At 39.3% G+C, this 21,876-nt stretch overlaps 2 protein-coding genes across 2 annotated transcripts in view; one reads left to right on the top strand and one right to left on the bottom strand.

Moving 5' to 3' along the window:
• SHC4 (SHC adaptor protein 4) overlaps positions 1 to 21,876 on the top strand; it is a 107,034-nt gene that overhangs the window by 59,053 nt on the left and 26,105 nt on the right. Inside the window, exons 4-6 of the mRNA XM_081049957.1 lie at positions 522 to 641; positions 10,722 to 10,775; positions 15,612 to 15,663. Of these exons, the coding sequence (XP_080906083.1) occupies positions 522 to 641; positions 10,722 to 10,775; positions 15,612 to 15,663 (226 nt within the window). The remainder of the gene's footprint in view (positions 1 to 521; positions 642 to 10,721; positions 10,776 to 15,611; positions 15,664 to 21,876) is intronic.
• Positions 5,460 to 7,200, bottom strand: EID1 (EP300 interacting inhibitor of differentiation 1). Its single transcript, XM_081049958.1, has one exon. It carries the CDS (start codon positions 7,121 to 7,123, stop codon positions 6,548 to 6,550), a length of 576 nt encoding a protein of 191 aa, XP_080906084.1. The 5' UTR covers positions 7,124 to 7,200; the 3' UTR covers positions 5,460 to 6,547.

Here is a 21,876-nt window from a genome sequence, read left to right as displayed (position 1 = left end):
TGGATCATATACTGTGTTTCTCCGAAAATAAGACCTAGCCGGACCATCAGCTCTAATGCGTCTTTTGGAGCAAAAATATAAGACTGTATCTTGTATTAATTTTTGCTCCAAAAGACGCATTAGAGCTGATGGTCAGGCTAGGTCTTATTTTCGAGGAAACACAGTAGACAGCAACTTTTTTTTTTAAAATACTTGTGTTCAAAAGGACTTGAGAATTCAGCTAGTTCAAGCTCTCATAGGAATTCCTTTTATATAAAGCAGGCCCCTACTCCCAACACTTGGAGAGAAAGGAATGTCTGAGAAAAGTTCTGAGGGCTCAAATTTCACTACTTACTGAAGAATTTGCTGCGTTCCAATTTTTTAAAAAGTTTTTATTTAGAAAAATCATTTCATTTCCTTTGATTTATGTAAAGTAAAATAGAGACGAAGAGTATGGGCTTTGATCATTTTTAACATTTATAAAACAAACATTCATTCTGTAACAAAATTCATAACTGAGTGTTGTTTTGTTATTTTTAAAGCCTCCAGTTAAGTTCCTATCAACAGTTCTTGGCAAAAGTAATCTTCAGTTTTCGGGAATGAATATAAAACTGACCATCTCAACATGCAGCCTCACACTGATGAATCTTGACAACCAACAGGTAAGATCATGAATGTCATGTAGAGCTTAACATATTATCTATTTTTCTAGAGGAGCCTGGGCATAATAGAGAGAATCAAGTTTCAGACAGAGTGTGCCTAAAATTGACTAAAGCACAGGGGTACAAAATCGCCTACGATTTATGAATAATAATAATTAGAACAGCATTTGTCACCCATCAAAGGGGCATTTAACTGCCTGCATACTTACCCCTACCTAATTGGCTTTGTAATAAGAACTAAGGCACAAAGAATATTGTAAATACCATTTGACAGCTCAGATCCTTGAATCAGTCATTTATTACTCTCCACCAACCCTCTCCGAAGAAGAGCAATTTCATTATCAGAGCTAACAGACTGTATGTTGGGGGGTGCAGCTGTAGGACAGAGAGGGAGGGTGATGTGAGGGTTAATGTTCTAGCTAACTGAACTTGAAGCAGAAAATTCTTTCAACCTGTGAGAGTGAAAAGCTTTCCACAATTTAAACATAATCGTTTTCATCTTTATGATAATATGGTCTGTGCCTGAGTTTTCATTGTGAACCTTATTCTCAAAAACCAGCATTGCTAAAGCAAATGTAAAAGACATACAGGTATTGGGCTGAATGTGTATATTAAAAAAGGGACACTTTTGGACGTGCTTTTTTTTTTTTTTTAAACTAAATTCCTTGTGTCAGGTTATTTATATGTAGCAAAATCTAATTTTTCTTTGTCTAATATGTAGCGATTCAAGGCTTTTAATATTTAATACTTAAGGTTTTACTCTATGGAGTGTGCTGTTGATCAGGGCCTCAAGGAAGGTTTAACGTGTACTTAGCAGTGAGAAAACACTAAGAGATTTTTGAGGTCACATATAGGTTGAAATCCTGGCTTTGCCACTAATAAGCAAGTTACCCTGCCACTCAATTTTCCTCATCAGTAAAATGAAGATTATAGTATTCATGGAGTTTCTGAGAGGGTGGATTAAGCAATATTGTAGTCTATATCTCATAGGGTTATTTAAAGGATTAAGTAAGATAATGGATGGAAATCACTTAGCACAGTGCCAGTCACATGGTACTTATTATTATTACTCACTCAAACATTCTTCCCTGAGAACTTTTTATATACTCAGTACTTAACCGGGGAAGCATATTATAATATATAATTATATATTTATCAATAACATATAAGTACAGTTATATACATTTTGGCTTCCATTTTTTGCAAATAATTTCACTTGTGGTTTTGAGGGCTGCTTTATTTTCTAAATTCAAAAGCAGAATAAAATACATTGGTTACACAGTAGTATAAGTCATCATAGAGGAAAATGCTTAATGTGAAACAGTTCAAAATAGATTCTTGTCCAGTTGGATCTTTATTGGTTATCCAAGAGAGCTAATACTGTTAGTATAATGACAGCAGAACATTTGGGACTGTACTTGGAAGATGCAATTTTTGGGTAGAAGGTAAAACATTCATTCAGTCTTTCGGATGCTGTGCCCTTAAGACATTTGCAGATGTAAAATTTATTTTTAGATTTCACCCACGTATTTGGTACCAGGGTTACCTAGTGCTTTTAGTTATGAGATCTCATTGAATATAGGAGCCTTGAATTATGAGTTTTGTAGGAGAGGAAGAGTAGGAAGAACTAGAGCCATTATGTTCACAGTCATATGTGCAGAATCTAATGAGCATTTTTAAAAATGGCTTTCCATTGGGTGACTAAAAAAATGGGTGACTTAGGAAGAATAGGGCTGTGGTGTGTGGTAGGGGGCTTAGTTTATTCTTAGCATTTCTCAAATTCTCCTCCACGCCGTTTTCCCAGGCCAATTAGAGGTAGTATTGCCCCACACCCATAATCTTTGTGGCAGAATAGTAGGGACTGTGCGCATGGCTGGATTCTACTACCTGTAGTTATAGCAATGAGGCACCTTTGGGAGTGAATCACCTCTTCTGCACTGGTAGCACGGAATGGAGTTGTATTCAGCCCACTGTTGGAATGGGAATGAAAGTCAGGATCTCACTGATAAAATGTAATAGCTCAGGGGCGGCCGGATGGCTCAGTTGGTTAGAGCGTGAGCTCTGAACAACAGGGTTGCCGGTTCGATTCCCACATGGGCCAGTGAGCTGCGCCCTCCACAACTAGACTGAAGACAATGAGCTGCCATTGGGGTGGGCAGATAGCTCAGTTGGTTAGAGCGCGACCTCTCAACAAGGTTGCCGGTTAAATTCCGGCATGGGATGGTGGGCTGTGCCCTCTGTAACTAAGATTGAAAACAGCTACTGGACTTGGAGCCGAGCTGTGCCCTCCACAACTAGATGGAAGGACAACGACTTGGGAGCTGATGGGCCCTGGAAAAACACTGTTCCCCAATAAAACAAGAAACAAAACAAGCCCATAAGCCATAAAGTGAAGAGCAATAACTGAAGAAGAAAAAAAGTAACAGCACAAGTAATTTTGAACTATTCTGCAGGCCTGAGGTAAATGGCTTGGGGTGTGGGGCTTATAAAAAAACAGACGTGTCATACTCTGGATGCTTCAACTTGAGAAACTTTATATATCCCATCAAGAGGGCAACTAAGACGTTCAAGGGGTGAAGGCAGCAGAGACGTGACCTTATGGATGCAGCATGAGAAAAGGATTTATTAAATTCTCCTTAAAGAAAGCTACCCTTTGAAGTTCTAAGATAAATACAAAGAAATACTAATGTCCTCCTCCCCTTATCGTCTAAGATATACTTTGGACTGAAAACATAAACAGGTTCAAGTTTGTAGAAACATTCATAGATGACAGAGCTTATATGGATCAGATGGTTCATATTTATTTTCAGCCACTGAGAACTTCAAAAATAGAACCGATTCACTCCCAGAAAATGTCTCACAGAACCTCAGAGGCAAAAAATAAAACTATATTAAACATGTAATGCTTGCAATTTTTAAAACTTACCACATTTTGGGAGGGGAAAATACATTTTAGAAAAGCAAGTTATAGGGTTATTTGTATATTCCTTGTTTTAAAAACTTAAAAAACAGACTTCCTTGACATACTTTAATGTATGTAGTGTTTTAAACAAAAAACACTACAAAAAACAAAAAAGGAGCTTCCACTCCTATCTTTGTTAATTTCTACACTTCTCCCACCAACTTTAATAGCTACTGAAATTGAGAAGGGTAATAAAGAAATTAAGAAGGTAAAACAGGCAGAAAACTTAAGCCATCCTTTAGTCTCAAATATCTAGAGGCCAGGCAGGTAATGCAAACTGTTCAGGTACAAGAAAAAACAATGATGCAAGCACAATGATAAATGGTGAGTGCCACTTGAACACCATGTTGGGGAGACAACATTGGGGAAGATGGAAACCAATACCTCCCCTATATAAAGGTGAATCAGATACTTATAACCATGTCACTAAAGGTCAAGAGCTGCCAGATCTTCCACTTTTGAAAAAAGATGGAAATCTAGGAGTTTTGCTATTCTCTCGAATAAATGTTGGTTTTTAATTAAAAAATTAAACTTACAAGCATGAACCAAATGAAACAGATGTGTCCTTAGGGCAGCCAATGTGGGACATCTGATTTAAGCAAACACTTATTGTACTTATTAATAGATTCAGTAAATGCTCCCCAAATCACACTACATGCTCATAAACTTCAAGTTCCCTCTCCTCACATCACAAAATCAGGATCAGAATTTCCCCAGAACTGCTGTGTTTAGTTCCCATCAAATGAAGAGATACATGTATCTAATCCCTATTTTTTGTTCAGGACCCTGAAGCAGAAAGATTAAGTAATTTAAGCTAGTAAGTAGTGGAGACTAGATTTGAACCAGGTAGGTTAGTTCCAATCTGTGATAATTATAATAGAAACACATTTGATTTTATACCCTTACAAGGAGTATTAAAAATATTACCATTTTCTATCTTCAGTAAATTAACAAGTGTTAATTTCAGTGATCTCTCAAGTTATTGCTTATTTTTTAAAACCAGCAACCATCAGAGGAATCAGCTGCAGAGTTCAGCAGGTCTTTCCCCACAAAATAAGCCTTCAAACCCAACAGGGAGTGGTTTTCTTTTCCTGCTCCCTACTTAGTCCCAGAGAAGTAATCACACCTCCAGGTTTGTAAACCTTTTTTTTCTGAGCCAGTTTCCTGGCATCTTTACCTAGAGGTAAATGCAAGTAGTGAGTTCATTGTGTATTGGCCTCCAGTTTTTTTTCAGAGTACTGTTAATTCACATCACCTAAGCAATTATTTATCCAGTCTTCTGACTGCAACTACAAGTTGTCTGAAAATGCAATGAAGGAAGTGAGGCATTGGGGAGGCAGTGGGATTAAGACGTTTGTCACCTCCTGTCTAGTCTTTCCCCCATCTATCTTCTGCCCCTCCAAGCTAGTGTTTGAGTGATTATTGTCATCCTTGTTAGTCCCCTATTTTACAGAAAAAAATCCCTCTGAAAGAAATGATGACTGTACAATAAATTAAGGTTCTGAGTTGTCCTGTTGTATTGGATGTGTCCTCTACAGCCATAATGGAGCAGGAACACCTAGTAGTTTTATTTACTGGTCACAGGCTTCAGACATAATCATCATAGAACTTTAGAACCTTAAAACAACAGCAACATGCTCATTAATAGTGCAGGTTTTCCCAGGTTGGCAAATTCTTACAGGAATTTACTGTTTAGTTTCCCCAGTTAATTTGTAAATCAGGTTTTGAAGCTGGAGCACGTTCCCTTATAAATTGTGGTTAAATTGAAAGCATAAAGTGGTTGCAATAATAAAATAGTATAATACAATAAGAAATAGTATGTAAAGTATGTATGCAATGCTATTAGCCAAACAAAATACACAGAACAAGAAATTTTATTATCTCGAATGCTGGTGCATAACCAATAACAAGTTTCATTAGAGGAGGAGACAGAGGGAAACTTCAGGTGGATTTCTGGACAGGTTTAAAAACTTTTAAAGGTTGATGGCATAATTGTTCATAGTCTTTTTTAAATGTAGGGCTTTCCTTTTACTTGACAATTTTCACTTAACAATTCTTGTTAAAAAGTTCAACCAGTCTTTTGCCTGTAAAGTTAAATGAAAACCAGAGAACCAGTAAAACAGAAAATTTCTCTAGTATATAACAATGTTAGAAGTTTTTCTTTGTACTTTCACATACATTTTAATGTCTAAATTTGAAAATTTATTAAGGACTTTTTCATTTTTGACTTTTAAAAATGGTCAAGACAATGAATTTTCTTGAATGACGGATCACAGTAGCTTTGTAAATGATCAAGATACGCGTACAAAATTTCAGATCCTCTTGGAAAACATTTTAGGATACAGCACACATGATACGTATTTCTTTCTGGGTTTGCGTATCCTTCTGGGAATACTAAGAACATTCAACTTATCAGACCCTAAAAATCTAGCCTTCGATTGATCACAAAGTGGAATCTGCGAGGTTTTCTTATCAGGTTTTCAGTCCAAATAACTCAAAGACATCTCGTGTCCTAAGTTGGAAGTTGCTTATTCTTTTGTCATTAGTTATCAGTGGGCTCTTGTACTGGCAGTTTGTCCCGGTCACGATTCATTCTTGCAAAAACCCTCGCGTAAAGTGAAAATAGGAAAGTAACTTCCCCCAACGCAAAGACAATAATCTGGGTTAATAACAAAGTCAAAGCCAGACGTGTTTCAGGACGTCCTTGGAAACAGGTTTCGACAGTCCTAAGATCCTTTTTCCTTGTTTTCTTTGTCACAACGGTGCAGTCCCAGCCCTATTCTAGTCTGCCAAACAAACAAACAAACAAACAAAAAAACAGCACACGTTTTTCTTTTGAACATCAAGTTCTTCGTTGGCACGGAACTCTCTGGAATAACCCCCCGAGACAGTGGAGTGCCGGGTCTCTCCTCCAGTAGCCTCCTCCTCTGCGGGCCGCGCGTGACTACTCTCGGTCAATAACCTCGTCACAGCCGAGTTCTTCGGTCAGACGATTGACAACCATGAGTGAGAACAGCTCTTCAATGAAAGCCAACTGATCAAACGGGGTCTTCTCGTAGTGCATCTGAAAACCGCCATCCAGGGCGGCTTCTCTCGCTCGGGACGTTCTCAGAAACATCTTGTTGGCTTCTTCCAGGGCGGCGGACACTCGGTAGCCCGCACCGCTCAGGGGCTCCTCTTCCGGGTAGTCGTACTCATCCTCCCACTCGTCAAACTCCTCGCCCTCGTCCTCGCTCTCCAGGTCAGGGCCTGCGATCTGGCCTGGCTGTTCCCCGGGGTTGGGGCGATGAGCAAGGCTTCGTTCCCCCTTGGGCGCCGCCATTGGCTGCGCCGCCTCCTCCTCCATTGGGCCTTCTTCCTCGAGCTGTGGCGGGGCCCCGTGGCGGGAGGGGTTCGGGGATGGCTCCCGGCTCCCGCTGCCTACCTCCATCTGCGGAAGGTCACTCTCGCCAGGCATCACATCCATCTGCAGGTCGTTGCTCTCCTCGTACAGCTCGGACAGCTCGTTCATTTCCGACATTGTGCAAGCGGCTCAATCTCCGGCCAGGCGATTTCCACACGATCGGAGTTACGCGGCCCTGGGGTTGTGCGCGTGCGCAAACGGCGTGCGCGACCTGTGCGTCGGCGTGACCCCCAGGCCCCGCCTCCCGCTGCGCGCGCGAGTCGGGCGGGAGCCGCTCACTGTCGTGCCCCGTGGCTTGGTGGTTTATGTTTGGTTCGGTGCGAAATTCATAGCTAAAGACTGCATACGAGAATATTAATTCGTCTTCGCCTTACTTAACCGTTCTGCTGCTTATGAGGCTGTAGACGGGAAAATATGTGCCGGCCGTAACAACGCTCGCCCTCTCCTTCTGCCTTCCTCCCCCGCGTCCTTCCTTCTGCTCCTCCGCCCACCACCCCGGGCAGTCGCGTCGGCTCCTCGCTGTTAACGACCATTTACTGTGGCGCTACTGGCTTCTAGCTCCGCTCCTCCAACCACACACACTGTCCTCAACCACAAATCAGCATGTTAAGAACTGATGCATTAACCATGTTTTCAATTTTTCTCATTAGAATAAGCTAAATTTACAAATACGTGTATCATCCGTGTCCTCCTACAAAAGTTATACTGAGAAAATACTCGGTCCCATTTCTTTTTACACGAGGTAACCTTACACTGTTACCGGTGTGTATCCTTTAAATCCCTTTTCTTTGCCTTTACATGGATCTTAGGTCCTCGTGGAAATATCTTCCTTTCTTAAAAACACGTCTCACATAACTGCCTTCAACGTACAAAACAAACCCCTCAGCAATGTCCTGAAGATTTAGCTGTGTTAATACACATATTTTTTCATAGCTTTCTATTTGTAAAGCTGTACTATAGATGACCTAACTATGCAAAAACAGTTGCCCATTTTTTGGGCAACCATAAACTGGATAAATGAACGTCCACACGTGCCAGTGCTTCTCTAGAATAAATACCTAGAAGTTGGAAGGTGTAAGTGCAGAATATGGATACATTGGTTTTAATAAATACAGTCAAATTGTTCTCCAAAGTTCCTGTACAAATTTAAGCTCTAGCCAGCAGTGTTTGAGAATATCCACACCCTTGCCACACACAATTTTGTTGAACATGAACAATTTTATCAATTTAATGGTATCTTGTTTTATTTTGAATTCTCTTGATTTCTTGGAGATTATTTTTAATAGGCTTATCGAACATTTGTATTCTGAAAATTAACTGGCTTTGTTTTGGGTTTATTTCTTTTTCTTATTGATTCATAGGGATTCCATATGAGCTCTGTATATGAATACTTTTCTTTTACATGTTCCAATATATTCTCTCTTCCTGTCGTTTGTCTTGTCCCAGGAGTCTTTTCTTACAGAAAAGTTTTAAAATGAGGTTGTTTTTTTTTTTTTTAAAGATTTTATTGGGGAAGGGGAACAGGACTTTATTGGAGAACAGTGTGTACTTCCAGGACTTTTTTCCAAGTCAAGTTGTCCTTTCAATCTTAGTTATGGAGGGTGCCATTCAGCTTCAAGTTGTTGTCCTTTCAGTTTTAGTTGTGGAGGGCGCAGCTCAGCTCCAGGCCCAGTTGCCATTGCTAGTTGCAGGGGGCGCAGCCCACTATCCCTTGTGGGAGTCGAACTGACAACCTTGTGGTTGAGAGGACGCGCTCCAACCAACTGAGCCATCTGGGAGCTCGGGGGCAGCTCAGCTCAAGGTGCCGTGTTCAATCTTAGTTGCAGGGGGCACTGCCCACCATCCCTTGTGGGACTCGAGGAATTGAACTGGCAACCTTGTGGTTGAGAGCCCACTGGCCCATGTGGGAATCGAACTGGCAGCCTTCGGAGTTAGGAGCACGGAGCTCCAACCGCCTGAGCCACTGGGACGGCCCTAAAATGAGTTTTTAAGTAATCAAATGTAAAGGTTTTTGTATGTCTCTTTCTGTCTATTAAGATGGATTTTTCTTACCTCAGAGACCACAAACATAATCTTTTATCTGTCTTCTGATATACTTGTAGATCTTATATGAATCAAACATTTGTCTATTTATACAGATGAGGACAGGATTTATAATATTTATATATTTTTACCATATATGTAGCTAATTCAGCCAACTCCACTAATTTAATCACTTGTCCTTTTGTCTGCTGTTTGGTGCCACATTTATTATAGACTAAAAATCCATGAATATGTGAGACTGTTTTTAGACTTTGTATTTTAATGAATTTCTATAGTTTTATAATATGCCTTGCTAATAGGAAAAAATAATCTCTTTGTTCTTTAAAAAATTGTTTTAGCTTTTTTTGCATGTTTATTCCATGTGAATTTTAGATGCAGCATGAAAAGTTCCCTGAATGACATTAGTGGAATTTTTATTGGAATTGCATGTAAATTACAGACTAATCTGGGGGGAGAATTGACATCTTCACAATACCCAGATAAAGAAACACCATTTGCAGGGTCCCAGAAAACCACTTGCTCTCCTTTCCTTTGCCCCAGAAGTAACCAGTATCAGACTGCAGACAGAATAAAATAATTTTGCCTGTTTTTGAACTTTATATAAATTAAACTATGTGGCATATATTCTTTGTGTTTGGCTTCTGCCCAAGAAACATGTTGTTGCTATGTAGTACTTCATTGTTTAAATATCACAATTGTCACCAGTGGGATTGTTTCTAGTTGTGGGCTATTATGAAAAAGATAGTCATTTTCTTTAGAATATCTTTTGGTGTTCATATTTACACAGTTCTGTTGGGATATCATCTAGATATCCCAGAACTGCTTTGTCATCTTATAGAACTGCTTTGTCATCTTATAGAAGCAACTTTAATAACTCAGAATCTACTTCTGAAGTATTAGCTAATAGGTACACAGTTGGTATTTTAATGAACCTTCAAAACAGTATGACAAATGCATCTCTGGAAATTGGTCATTATGCCGTGGGGATTACAAACAAGCAATCCTAGAATATCAACTGAAAGAGATAGTCTTCTTGGCTAACTAATGCAGTTCACTCTGATAGTCTTACTTCTTATTGGAAATCTTAATGTTAGTGCCTTAGAATACTTTTGGTGGAGAATGGCTGCAGCCCAATTCAAACTAATTTATATAAAAATAAATTAATAAGTAATATAGAAAAAAAAGATAAAAGGTGACGGGAAATGTATTGGTTGAAAGGATGAATCAAATGTTACCACCAGACTTTTTTCTATTTTTAAATCTCAGCTGATTTTCTCCAGAGAGAAAGCTTCATTTTGCAGCAGGCTTTTCCCACATGTCAGCAAAAGATGGCTGACTCCCAGAAGCTTTGGGCTTACACGGTCCTTAATGGCAGAGAGAAATGTAGTCTCTCCTGTTGTCCACATCAGTTCCTCCCCAATGATATTGATTGGTTCTGCTGTATCGAGATGTCTTCTGATTGGCCTAGGTCATATGTCCAGTTGCAAGGAGAGAGGCAATGAAATGAGCATGTCAAATACATCTAAGTGAGATTATTATAGAATGTGGTGAAGTGGTTTCCAAAGGATGTCGTTCAGTCAAAAACAAAAAGAAATGTACATTACTGTTAGATTGTATGTAACTAGGAATAATTAATTTAGAGCATCATATGTGTTTAATTTATGTTTTCCAGATTATTGCAAATCATCATATGCAGTCTATTTCATTTGCCTCTGGAGGGGATCCTGTAAGTATGGATTCATAAAAATTCTTCTATAGAAGTTAAAAGAATTTCTACATAAAGCATATTAGACACTGCATGTCTTTTCCAAATATCTTATTATAATTTGTGAATAGCTACATGTAACAGGTAATCAAAAATGTGGTTTGACAAAATATTTCCTGTTACTGATTTTAAAAATATTTGGATTAGTAGATGACCTAATAATACTTCATTGTGTTATTAGCCATGGAGTTATCTTTTGAGAAACTTCTTGTAGATAATATCAAAGTCATGAAAAACAAATGTGTTATACATGTGTTGCAAGTCCTTTCTCAGAATTCTTCTCAACACAGAGTTCCAAGTAAATCCTACTAATCATTTGGATTTGGCAGGTGAGGAGAAGCCTATGTGCCATACATGGCAACTAAGTCTAATCTAGAATGAACAATGAGGTTTGCAGAAACTTATGGAGGTAACGCTCAGCTGGGGAGAAAGAACTGCAGTTCCTCCCTACCACGAGGCCATGTAGTGCTCATGTTCCATGAATGGTGCAGGACTGAGCCCAGTGTTCTCTCTACAATCTACTTTGCAGAATGGAGGGTCATTCTCTGACTCTGCACTGCATCATTTCTGGACCAGAGCAAAAGGAGAGGGGTAATGAAACGAGGAAGCCTGTGGCTGAACAAGATGCAAATCTGTTTAAACTAAAGTAGTAGAAGGAGGTTTTTGCTCTTCCGTGACATCGTGACATTTTTCTTGTATCTGCAAACATACAGAAGACTAGAGGAGGGCAGAGTCTGACTTTCATAATAATTGAACATGGGGAACATATACTGGCCTTATCCTTACTGACAATGTATTACCTTCTTTTCTGCAAAGCATTTATTATTATTAAAGATTATATCCTTCAGAAATGAGGCAACAAAATCCGCTTTAACAGTTTTTTTTTTCCTCCATTACATTTAGTTTCTTTCTTTCAACTGAGGAATAAAATTTAGGATCATAAATGATAGGACCCATAATCCAAGAGAGGTATGCAGTGGTAGTAAAAATGAAATCTGTCAGCTGATGTTACTGCAGCTGATGTCACTGCAGAGTTTTGATTTATTTTATCTTGAAGCTAAATATTTAAAAGGAAATCAAATTCTGAAGTTACTTTGTTTAATCATTCCTTCTTTTACTGGCATCTAAAGTATTTAAGCAAGTTCTTCCACTTGGGTGGTGGTGTAATTTTTGTGTGTGTGAAATACATAGTAAAATGCTGTTTAAATTAGTTCATTTTTTAAAACATTTCAGTAATTACTTGTCTTCCCATTGGCTAATAGTGACTCAGATTATTTAAACATGTCAAACCTAGACAAACTGCCTTCCAAACATCCTTGAAGCATATGGAAGAAAGGCAGCCTTTACAGAATTTCAAATCATTGTTTTTTTCTTTCGTTAATGCCTACTTAATTTTCCCTTTAGGATTCACTACTTCCTCACCTTTCAGCTTTGGGTATGGTTATTTTCAAATGACTATCTTAGTTCCATGGTGCCAGCATTTAAAAGTAAACCAAATTTGAAGAGTTCCACGTTTTCCCCAGTAGATTCCACCGATGGCTAATTGTGGATTCAGTAGCAAATGGGGACATGCAAGGTGCCTGGTGCTTAGCAGCTGCAATGTGAGCCCTGTACTAATTCTGAACTCTGATCCATCCAGCCTTGTAATCTGGCCTCACAGCAACACCAAGGGATATGGTTGGTGACAGAGTGAGTTGACTGAATCCAGCCTGAAATGCCAGCACTGCCTTTTCTCATTCTCGTTCAGTCATTCATGAAGGAACTCAAATACTTTCCTTAAGATACTTAAAGTACCGATTTCTGTAAGTGTAATGTGAGGAATAGTTTTTGCTATTTAATTTGCCTTAAATTTCCCCTTTTGAGTTTCAAGAGTTGCTGTCATTTTTAGGATTGGTTCGCAAATCGTTTTATTTACCATGAGCATGTCCTGCGTGATGTCTCTAGAATCATGGTTCAGAATCCTAATTCATTTTCGACTGTCTTCATGTGTCTTTACTTCTGTAGTTCTTTCAACCGACAAAAGTATTGCCCCTACCAAAAATAAATAGTAAAGAATTTGCAACTGCTGTGGCAGTTTGTACCTCCTGAAATGAGTGGGACCTCTGTGCTCTGTACAGCTGTGGAGAAAGCCTGCTGATTCGAAATTAAAACTGGAGCCACCGTATACATTGGCATTAGAGGTCCCGAGTGAGGTTTTACCCTCAGGTCAAGGTGGCAGTAGGGAGGAGTGCCAGCTTTCGGAGCCACGTAGGCTTGACTTATTTATCCTAAGTTTCAGGATCCTCGTCTATAAAATGGGGAATGATCACCCTTGCCTCACAGTGTCGTGAAAATTAAGTGAAATGGTAGCACAGTGCCAGGCACAGAGTGATAAGAGATGACAGTCAACACTGTTGCTAACACATGTCCATTTTTATTTTATTTCACTGAGATAATTTACAGCTTCACAGCTAACTCGGTACGAGGGGTAGGAAGTGAAGTCTCCATGGCCCAGTATAGTACCCTTCTTTCTACCCTATTTTCTTCAAAGTTGAAAAAATACTGGGTATTCTTCCTCACTTCTTGACCTTTGCTCACCCTCACCTTTACTTTCTTCTCAAAAACAGTTTACTTGTCTTCCTTCTATCAGCCCTGAAGACAGTTCATGGTAATGCTTCTGTATCTACATATACTTTCTCCATTTTACAAATGCACTAATGAGTCTCGCCAAGTTAAATACATTTTCTTACATTTCCTCCCCGCTATTTGTGTTTTACTTTTAACATTCTTTAAATCCTCCCACATATTTACAGTTAAAGAATTTTAGAACTATAAGAATGTTGGACACTTTTGAAGATGAGGAAACTGAGGTCTGGAGAGGTCCTGTGACCTCTTTCCCATCATCTAATTGCCAGAAAATATTGCTCGTGTCATACCACCTCTTTAACTTTAAAAATGCAGCCAAGCCCCCAGCAATTGTGGCTTTGCTTCTAAGTTAGTATAAAACGAAGCTGATAGATATGACCTTTTTAATTTACAAGATATTTCAAACCTTTTCTTTTTGCATAAAAGAAATTTGCTTAGGTATGTATTATTTTTTAAAACAACTGAAGATGAGTTATGCTGACCCTGAGATCTGCTTCCTGTATGATTCATTGTAGGTTATTAAGTGATTGTCCTTGAGGGTATTACAAACATGGGCTTTTATTTCCTGCCAGTTGATTGTATCTTCCCTCTAGAGAGTCATACTTCTAATCTGCAAATGGCACTGTGTATTTTTTTCCCTGAGAACTGAGATAACAAAAAGCATCTTTAATTATTAAAATCTTATTATTAATTAGCTTAGTTGTTTTCCATAAAAATCAGAATTACCAAGTGGCTTTTGGTTTTACAAAGTCAGCAGCACATCTCTTTTTTAACAAATTAGGTTTTAATGGATTCTCTTTTTCAAAAATGGTTTTTCCTTTCTCTATATTGATCAAATAAATTCTTGTATGTCTGTTTTATTATTCCTTAAGTTAACTTGCACTACGCACAAGCCAGCCAAAAACAAAACCCAGTGTTTTTTTTAATTTTTAAAAATATTTTTTATTTTTCAATTATAGTTGACATACACTATTATGTTTCAAGTATATAATAGTGATTAGATGTTTATATAACTTACAGAGTGATCATCCCAATAAATCCAGTACCCATCTGACACCATACATAGTTATTACAATACTACTGACTACATTCCCCATGCCATACTCTACATCCTCATGACTGTTTTGTAACTACCAAAATTGTGCCTCTTAATTCCCTCCCACCTTCACTGATCTCCCTAACCCCCCATCTGGCAACCATCAAAATGTTCTCTGTATCTATGAGCTTGTTTCTGTTTGGTTTGTTCATTTATCTGTCCTCTAGATTCCACATACAAGTGAAATCATATGACATTTGTCTTCTTCTGTCTGACTGACTCCACTCAGCACAATACCCTCTTGGTACACCCATGTTGTGACAGATGGCAAGATTTTATCCTTTTTTATGGTTGAGTAATATTCTATTGTATATATGTACCACCTCTTCTTTATTCATGGATGGATGCCCCGGTTGCCTCTATATCTCGGCTGTTATAAATGATTCTGTGATGAAAATATGGATGTACAGGTCTTTTTGAAGTACTGTTTTGGGTTTCTTTGGAGAAATACCCAGAAGTGGGATTACTGGGTCCTTCTTTGTCTCTTGTTATAATTTGTTTTAAAGTCTATTTTGTCTGGTATAAATGTGTTGCTACAACAAATTTTGTTTTAGTTTCCATTTTCATGAAATGTCTTTTTTCATTCTTTACTTTCAGTGTGTGTGTGTCCAAAGTGTTTCTTTAATCCATTTATTTTCTGATATACGTGGCATCTATTTGGACACCTGGAAGTCATGATGCCACATCCTAGTTTGTGACACCTTTGTGATAACTAATGTAACCCCTGGTATTTCAACTTTGAACACGGGAGAGTCATAGTCCCTAGCCATTTTTTAAGAATCTATGTCCTAATATATTCCCTACCTGCATTTTCTTTTATTCTTAGTGGTATGGTCTGCCTTTACATTTTTAATCTTCAGATTCTGTCTCCAAAGGGCAGAGAACGTGGACCCCACAAGTGCTAAATTATATAGTGTATATTTGTTTATGTTCCTTCCTAAGATGCTTTCCTTTTCTCTTTAAAAAGAAACATTAATATTTAAGTGCTTTCCTCAGTATCGTGTCCTAAATGTACTCTTATTTTTCAACAGTACAATCCATTCATTTTAAATGCAATCATTTTCCCTTTTTTATAGGATACTACAGACTATGTTGCCTACGTAGCTAAAGATCCAGTTAATCAACGAGGTACGGAAAGCAACTTCCAGATTTTCTTAAGAGCTGGTATATACCAACTTTAAAAAGTAACAAGCAGTTATTTTCAGTATACAGAATGATGAGGATCACTAGAGTGCTATGTTGGGTTCTAGGACTGTTATGTAAATTTCAGTTGGAAATAAATAGCAGGACAAAGTAGAAAAAAAATACATAGGTGGGAACTAAATCCCAATCATTTGAGAGAGACCCATAAACCAAAAGGCTTATTATCTATTTGTTTAATCGAAAGAGAAGCTGTTTTGGTTATGAAAGAAAGGACTGGCTGCAACATCTGCAGTGGACAAATGAACTACACATAAGACCCAAGCTTGTGTGTTTATCAGCCTGCATTGGCTTCAATAAATGTGTGTGTGTGTATGTGTGTGTGTGCATGTGTGCTCGCTTGCACATGCATGCATTTATGTGTGTTGAATGTATGCTCAACTCAAGAGCCTGGCATATCATTTTGTGTGTTTGGCTTCTTATCATTTGGATCTTAGTTTAAATGTCTCTTCCTCAGAGAGAGCTTCTTTGGGTGAGAGCACCACCCATCTCCAGTTAGCATATCCCACTCTGCTGTGTCTTAACACTTTAATTCTCTTTTTATTAACACTTCTCCCACACTTGCATTATTTTATTTACTCACTTGTTGATGTGTCTAATGTCTGTATTTATTTTCTACTAAAAGCTCTATGAGGGCAGGAATCTGTTTATCTTTTTCACTGTTGTTTCCCAAGCACTCATTACAATGTTTAACACATAGGTAATACCCTATAACTATTTTGTTGAATGGCTGAGGGAATGGAAGAGTGAGTTGATTGGATTTCTCATCTCAAGATTTAGCAAGGTTCCTAAGAAACCCATCTGCTGGCAACACTTTGGGTCATTGGACCTCTCTAGACAGACGCGGTTAGAATTGCTTCCTTGGACCTAAGTCCAGGTCATTCAGACTCCTCTTCAGGATGAGTGTTAGGTCACTTTTCCTCTTTAACTAGAACCTATTGGTTGGGCAGCATCCTCTGCCATCCCAGAGATAGAGAGTTTTCCCCAAGACATTTATTAAGTACACCTGGAATGGAATTTGGAAATTCAATGAGCTATAAGACACAGAGGTAGAAATGCATGTGGCATGCGGGGGAGCAAATGAATAGAACATAGTAGATGTAGATTGTGTATGGAGAAAAAAAGAGAGTCTAAAGGGCATCTTGAGGGCATATAGGAGAGAGCTAATAAGTAGGGACTTAATCCTGTGGCCAAATGATTGGAGAATGCTGTTTACAAAGCAGAGCTTTAGAAAGATTGGTTTACTAGCAGGATGCAGTAGATGAACTCAGAGAGAAACTTAAGGCAGGGAGATCCACTTGGAAGCTTTTGTGATTGTCAGAAATGAAATTAGGAGGACCAGCTGCTGGCACAGAACCTGGCACATGGTAGATGCCCAGTAAATGCTTGCCAAAAGAACATGTCCTTGATAAGATGGAGAGGAAGGAACAGGTGGCAAATACTACGCAATACTCCATTGAAATTGGTTCACTCTTAATGATACAATGAAGAATGGGTAACGGTCAAAGAGTGAGTAGGAGCGACAGGAACTAGTGAAGGGAGAACGGGGGTGTAGGTACGGAACACAGCAAAGGATACCAGAAAAGAGCAACCTTTTTTAATTAAGCCTGAGCTTCCCTAAAGAATAACTACATGCTATTTTTGGGAAGGCCTCTGAACAACAAAGTCTTTTATCTTAACCTGAAAAAGACAGGTTGAAAGAAAGAACAAATCAGGAAATCTAGATGTTTAGTAACTTTGCCATCAGTTACTGAATATCTCATTGTCATTGTTCTTCATTCAGCAAATGCTGGTGAGGAATTCAAAGATTACTGCCGGTAGCTGAGGGTAATGCCAAACAGGATTTACATGGTTGTGCATATCCCCCCATGCTTAAATGAAACAGGAGAAGCAGGAAAATTATGATGTAGCTCACTCACTTTGAAAGATCCTGTTTTGGTGTTTTAATAGTTCACCAGAGCTGAGCTGCTTAAAGGGGATCCACGGATATTCTGACATAGAGATCCTGAGAAGGCATTTATGAGAACTTAAGTTGACGGAGGTCATGGATGGAATTTGAAAGAAGGGAATGGACTCAGAAACAGTCAGATAGGCTTCAGTTTTTTCTTTCTTTAGTCCACAGACTGTATAAAAATAAGAAAGATGCTGGAATCAGTTGGACTGGGTAGCAATCATTCTTTCATTATCTCACCATATGACCTTAGTCCAGTTGTTTCACATCCTTGAACCCCAGTTTCTTTAAGTGGGAATAGTACCTTCTACCGCTGGTGGTATTGGGAGGAGTAACTGAGATGATACACAGATAGCATCATTTCCTTTCCTTCTTCATCTCAGATTCTTTCTTTTTAGGGAAACGGGTCTGTCTAGTAGATAGATGACTTAAAAACACAGGGTAATTTTCTTGTATTAAAAAGTTAGTACCTCCCATCACTTATCAGTCCTTTTCTTGTCCCCCTGTACTTATTTTGGTTATAGAGGCCTCTGTGAGAAGCCACTCTGCTCTCAACATATTCCTGCTTGCATAAATCCTTTCCCCTCACCTGAGCCTCTGTACTTTAGTTTCTACACAATGGTACTGATACAACTTTCAAGCCCACAAACAATTATTAATTATATATTAATATACAAGGAGCTGAGCTAATCACTATAGAAGAAACACAATTCCTGGCCACCACGGGCTCATCATTTAGTGGGAGAGAAGCATAGCCTGTAGGATACTCACTGAGAAGGAGGGCCTAGAGAACAGTACCTGGAACATAGCAGGTGCTTGTCAGGATTTGTGGGAGAAATTAATAAAGGCCCAGGTAAAAGAGCCATGTAACGAGCTTTGGGCTATGTTTTTGGGTGGTTTTGTGGTGTGTTTGTGTGTGTGTGTGTGTGTGTGTGTCTATAAAGGTGGTGTTGCAGAAAAGATGTGTGTGAGGTGTGATCAAAAATACGGTGACTGCTTAAATTTAAAAACCATATTACAGTAAAAGACACATTACCATTAATTCCCCTCAGAATACTCTCCCTCGCTTCGAACACAGTTATCCCATTGTTCTTGCCACTTTCTGAAGCAGTTCTGGAAGTCCACTTTCATGAATGTCTTTATACGCGTTTAAGAAATGTGCGTAGAAAATGGCCTGAGAAATGGGCAGTGGTTTCCCTCATGACAATGTTCTGTGTCACACATGGCTTCTGGTATGACAATTTCTGTCAAATAAAAACATTATGGTGTGGCCTCATCCATCTTATTCACCAGATCTGGCACAATGCGACTTCTAGCTCTTCCCCCAAATCAAAATGACCATGAAAGGTAAATGTTTTGAATGTATTCAGGACATCGAGGCAGCCACGACAGCACAACTAAAGACACTCACGAAAGAGGGCTTCCAGAACTGCTTCAGAAAGTGGCAAGAATGATGGGATAAGTGTGTTTGAAGTGAAGGGGAGTATTTTAAGGGGGATTAGTGGCAATGTATCTTACTGTAACTTTTTTTTAAATTTAAATATTCACTGTATGTTTTGACCACACCTTGTTGTATAAAGGTGGGGTTGGGAGCCTTCAGATGTGGCTGAAAGGATAGGTCAGAAACAAATTGTTGAGGGCTTTGAATGCTGGTCAAAAGGTCATTGGGAGCCATAGAAGATTCTGAGCTTTATAAAAATTATTCTAGCTTTTGTCATTCTATTGAAATTGTAAAATGATAATGGGTGTGTGTGTGTGTGTGTGTGTGTGTGTGTATGTGTATGTGTGTGTGTGTGTGTGTGTGTGAGAGAGAGAGAGAGAGAGAGAGAAAGAGAGAGAGAGAGAGAGAGAATATGAGATCAGGCCTTCAGTGCAGGTTTGGAAAAACAGCAACTTCTTAGCCCTAAGGGTGAATGAGGTCACGAAGGAGTAACCCAAAAAGAAGAGGGCTGGGGTACTCAGGGAGTGGGAGAAGTCAGAGGAGACAGTGAGGCGCCAGAGGAGTAGTCAGCGAAAGGGAAGAAAATCAGGAGTTGAGTAGCACCTAAGAAGGAGGAAGAGCAAGTTTCTCTGGGAGAAGAAGACACCTTGGAATGTCTTATCCTGAAAAGGAGTTAAGGAGAATGAAGGTGGAAAACGCCATTTAGTCCAGCAGTTTATGCCACTTGTCACCTTGGGGAGCACAGTGCCAGTGGACAGGTAAAGACAGGAGCCAGACCTCAGGGATGAGGAGGGCATGGCTGACAGGAAGTGAAGGCAGAGGAGACCAGGCTTCATGCTAACAGTCCTGAATGTTTCCACCGTCTGCTTGATTCACTTTTAGCATTAGTGCATTCAAGTCAGGGCAGTTATCACTTTTTTCCAGCTTGGTGAGGACTCTTTAGTGAACTCCTCATTTTATAAAAGGCCTTTTTTTTTTTTTTTTTGTAGAAAAGGTAAATTCCACTAAGAATGTTTTGAGTTTACTTAGTGACTAATACAGCCTGCCCCTCTAATTGCCATAAATAAGGAAATCTCTTCACCTCTTATTCCAAATGTGCAACAGTTCAGGAAGGTTTAAATACTTTCTCTGAATCTAGTCTAAGAGGCCCCGGTTTACCTGGACTACCTGGATATAGGAAGGTCATGGTTCTGAGTCTCTGAAAAAAGTTTTAAAACAGACTGTACAACCAATTTAAATTAACCCGTTTATTTAGATTTATGTTTATGGTTGTAAAATACACTCACTACTGTCGTGGTGACATTAGTTAACTGGACTGACTGCTGGCTTGCTTCTTCCTAAGGGATGGTAGACTCCATGCTTCGATCCCACTGCACCATCTTGTGGTTAATCTGAGAAGCTGCATTTTTAAAATTCTTTTCTAGTAACAAAAACAAAAAGCAAACAAAACAACAACAAAAAAACGGGTCCATTAAAAACAAATATAAAACAGTAAAGAAGGGCCCGTTATCCTCTAAGAAAAGTCTCAGCCCCTTGTTCACGACTATCTCATTAGTAAATCAAATGTGAAAGACAGAAAACTGTGAATCTAAGATTCTTTTAAATCCTACTTCATATAGTACCTGATACCCAAGGATAGAACTGTGGGTCTATTTAGCTACAAGGTGGAGTGAAAAGAACCCAGATCTCCATCTGATTCCACACACAGAGATCAACGCTCAGGCCTCCATGCAAAGTTACATCACTGGAAAAATCACATTCTTTTTTGGGAATTGGAACTTTTTATATAGTTGTCTTTCTTCCTCCCATTAACTGAAGATTGGGCAATTCTTAGCAAACTGGCTGCTTATCCGAGCTTTTGGAGATGTGTCCCTTTTCTGGTCCATGACCAACTTAAAAAATAACAGACTATTTCCATGGAGCAGTGTGGAATGGCAACAATAGTACTATCAAAATGTGAGTGTTCCTGAAGGTGGTGAGGCTGCACAGAGCATCTGCACAGGGTCAGCCTTTTTGTCCAGTGTTCTTTCTTTCATGGAGGCAGGCACCATGGTTCCCCCCCCCCCCCAAACATATAAAATGGCAGTAACAAGGTTTCCAAAGTAAAGCAGAAAATTACGTTGGTAGCATCGGCCCAGGAACAGGACCAAAACTTCAAAGTATCAGACTATAAAACATTTTAGAAGTACCTGAGAAGTGGAAGAGGACAGTTGTGGGTTTGATTGATTCATTCATTTCTGCCCCCCCATGTGCCTTGCCCTGTTCCTAAGAGGGTTTAAGCTGCTGCTTAAACCTTCCTAAGAGGGTTTAAGGAAGGATAGGATTTCTATAAAGCAAGAAGGGACTTCAAAGATCATCCAGTGTCCTGTCTTGGCAGCTGAGGTCCTTGCTGTAGAGTGATTTATTTGGGGCCACAGAGATGGTGGCATAATGGAAACTTCAACTTGGATCTGAATCTTTTCACAGAGTTCTTTTAAACATCCTTGTTCTTTCATCCCTCTCATGGGAGGCACATTTTAGTCCTTCCTTCCTTCCTTCCTTCCTTCCTTCCTTCCTTCCTTCCTTCCTTCCTTCCTTCCTCCTTTCTTTCTCCTCCTCCTCCTCCTCCTCCTCCTCCTCCTCCTCCTCTTCCTCCTCCTCCTCCTCCTCCTCCTCCTCCTCCTCCTCCTCCTCCTCCTCCTCCTCCTTCTTCTTCTTCTTCTCTCTCTCTCTCTCTCTCTCTCTCGTTTATTTATTTAGGAATTTTCTG

This window comes from Rhinolophus hipposideros, assembly GCF_964194185.1.
Source record: "Rhinolophus hipposideros genome assembly, chromosome: 5".
Taxonomy (NCBI): Eukaryota; Metazoa; Chordata; class Mammalia; order Chiroptera; family Rhinolophidae; genus Rhinolophus; species Rhinolophus hipposideros.
The sequence above is the reverse complement of the archived record's forward strand: the minus strand, read 5'-3'. Positions and strand labels throughout refer to the sequence as shown.

Excerpts from the sequence above, each read along its gene's own strand:
- EID1 (XM_081049958.1), bottom strand. The coding sequence starts at position 7,123 with ATGTCGGAAATGAACGAGCTGTCCGAGCTGTACGAGGAGAGCAACGAC.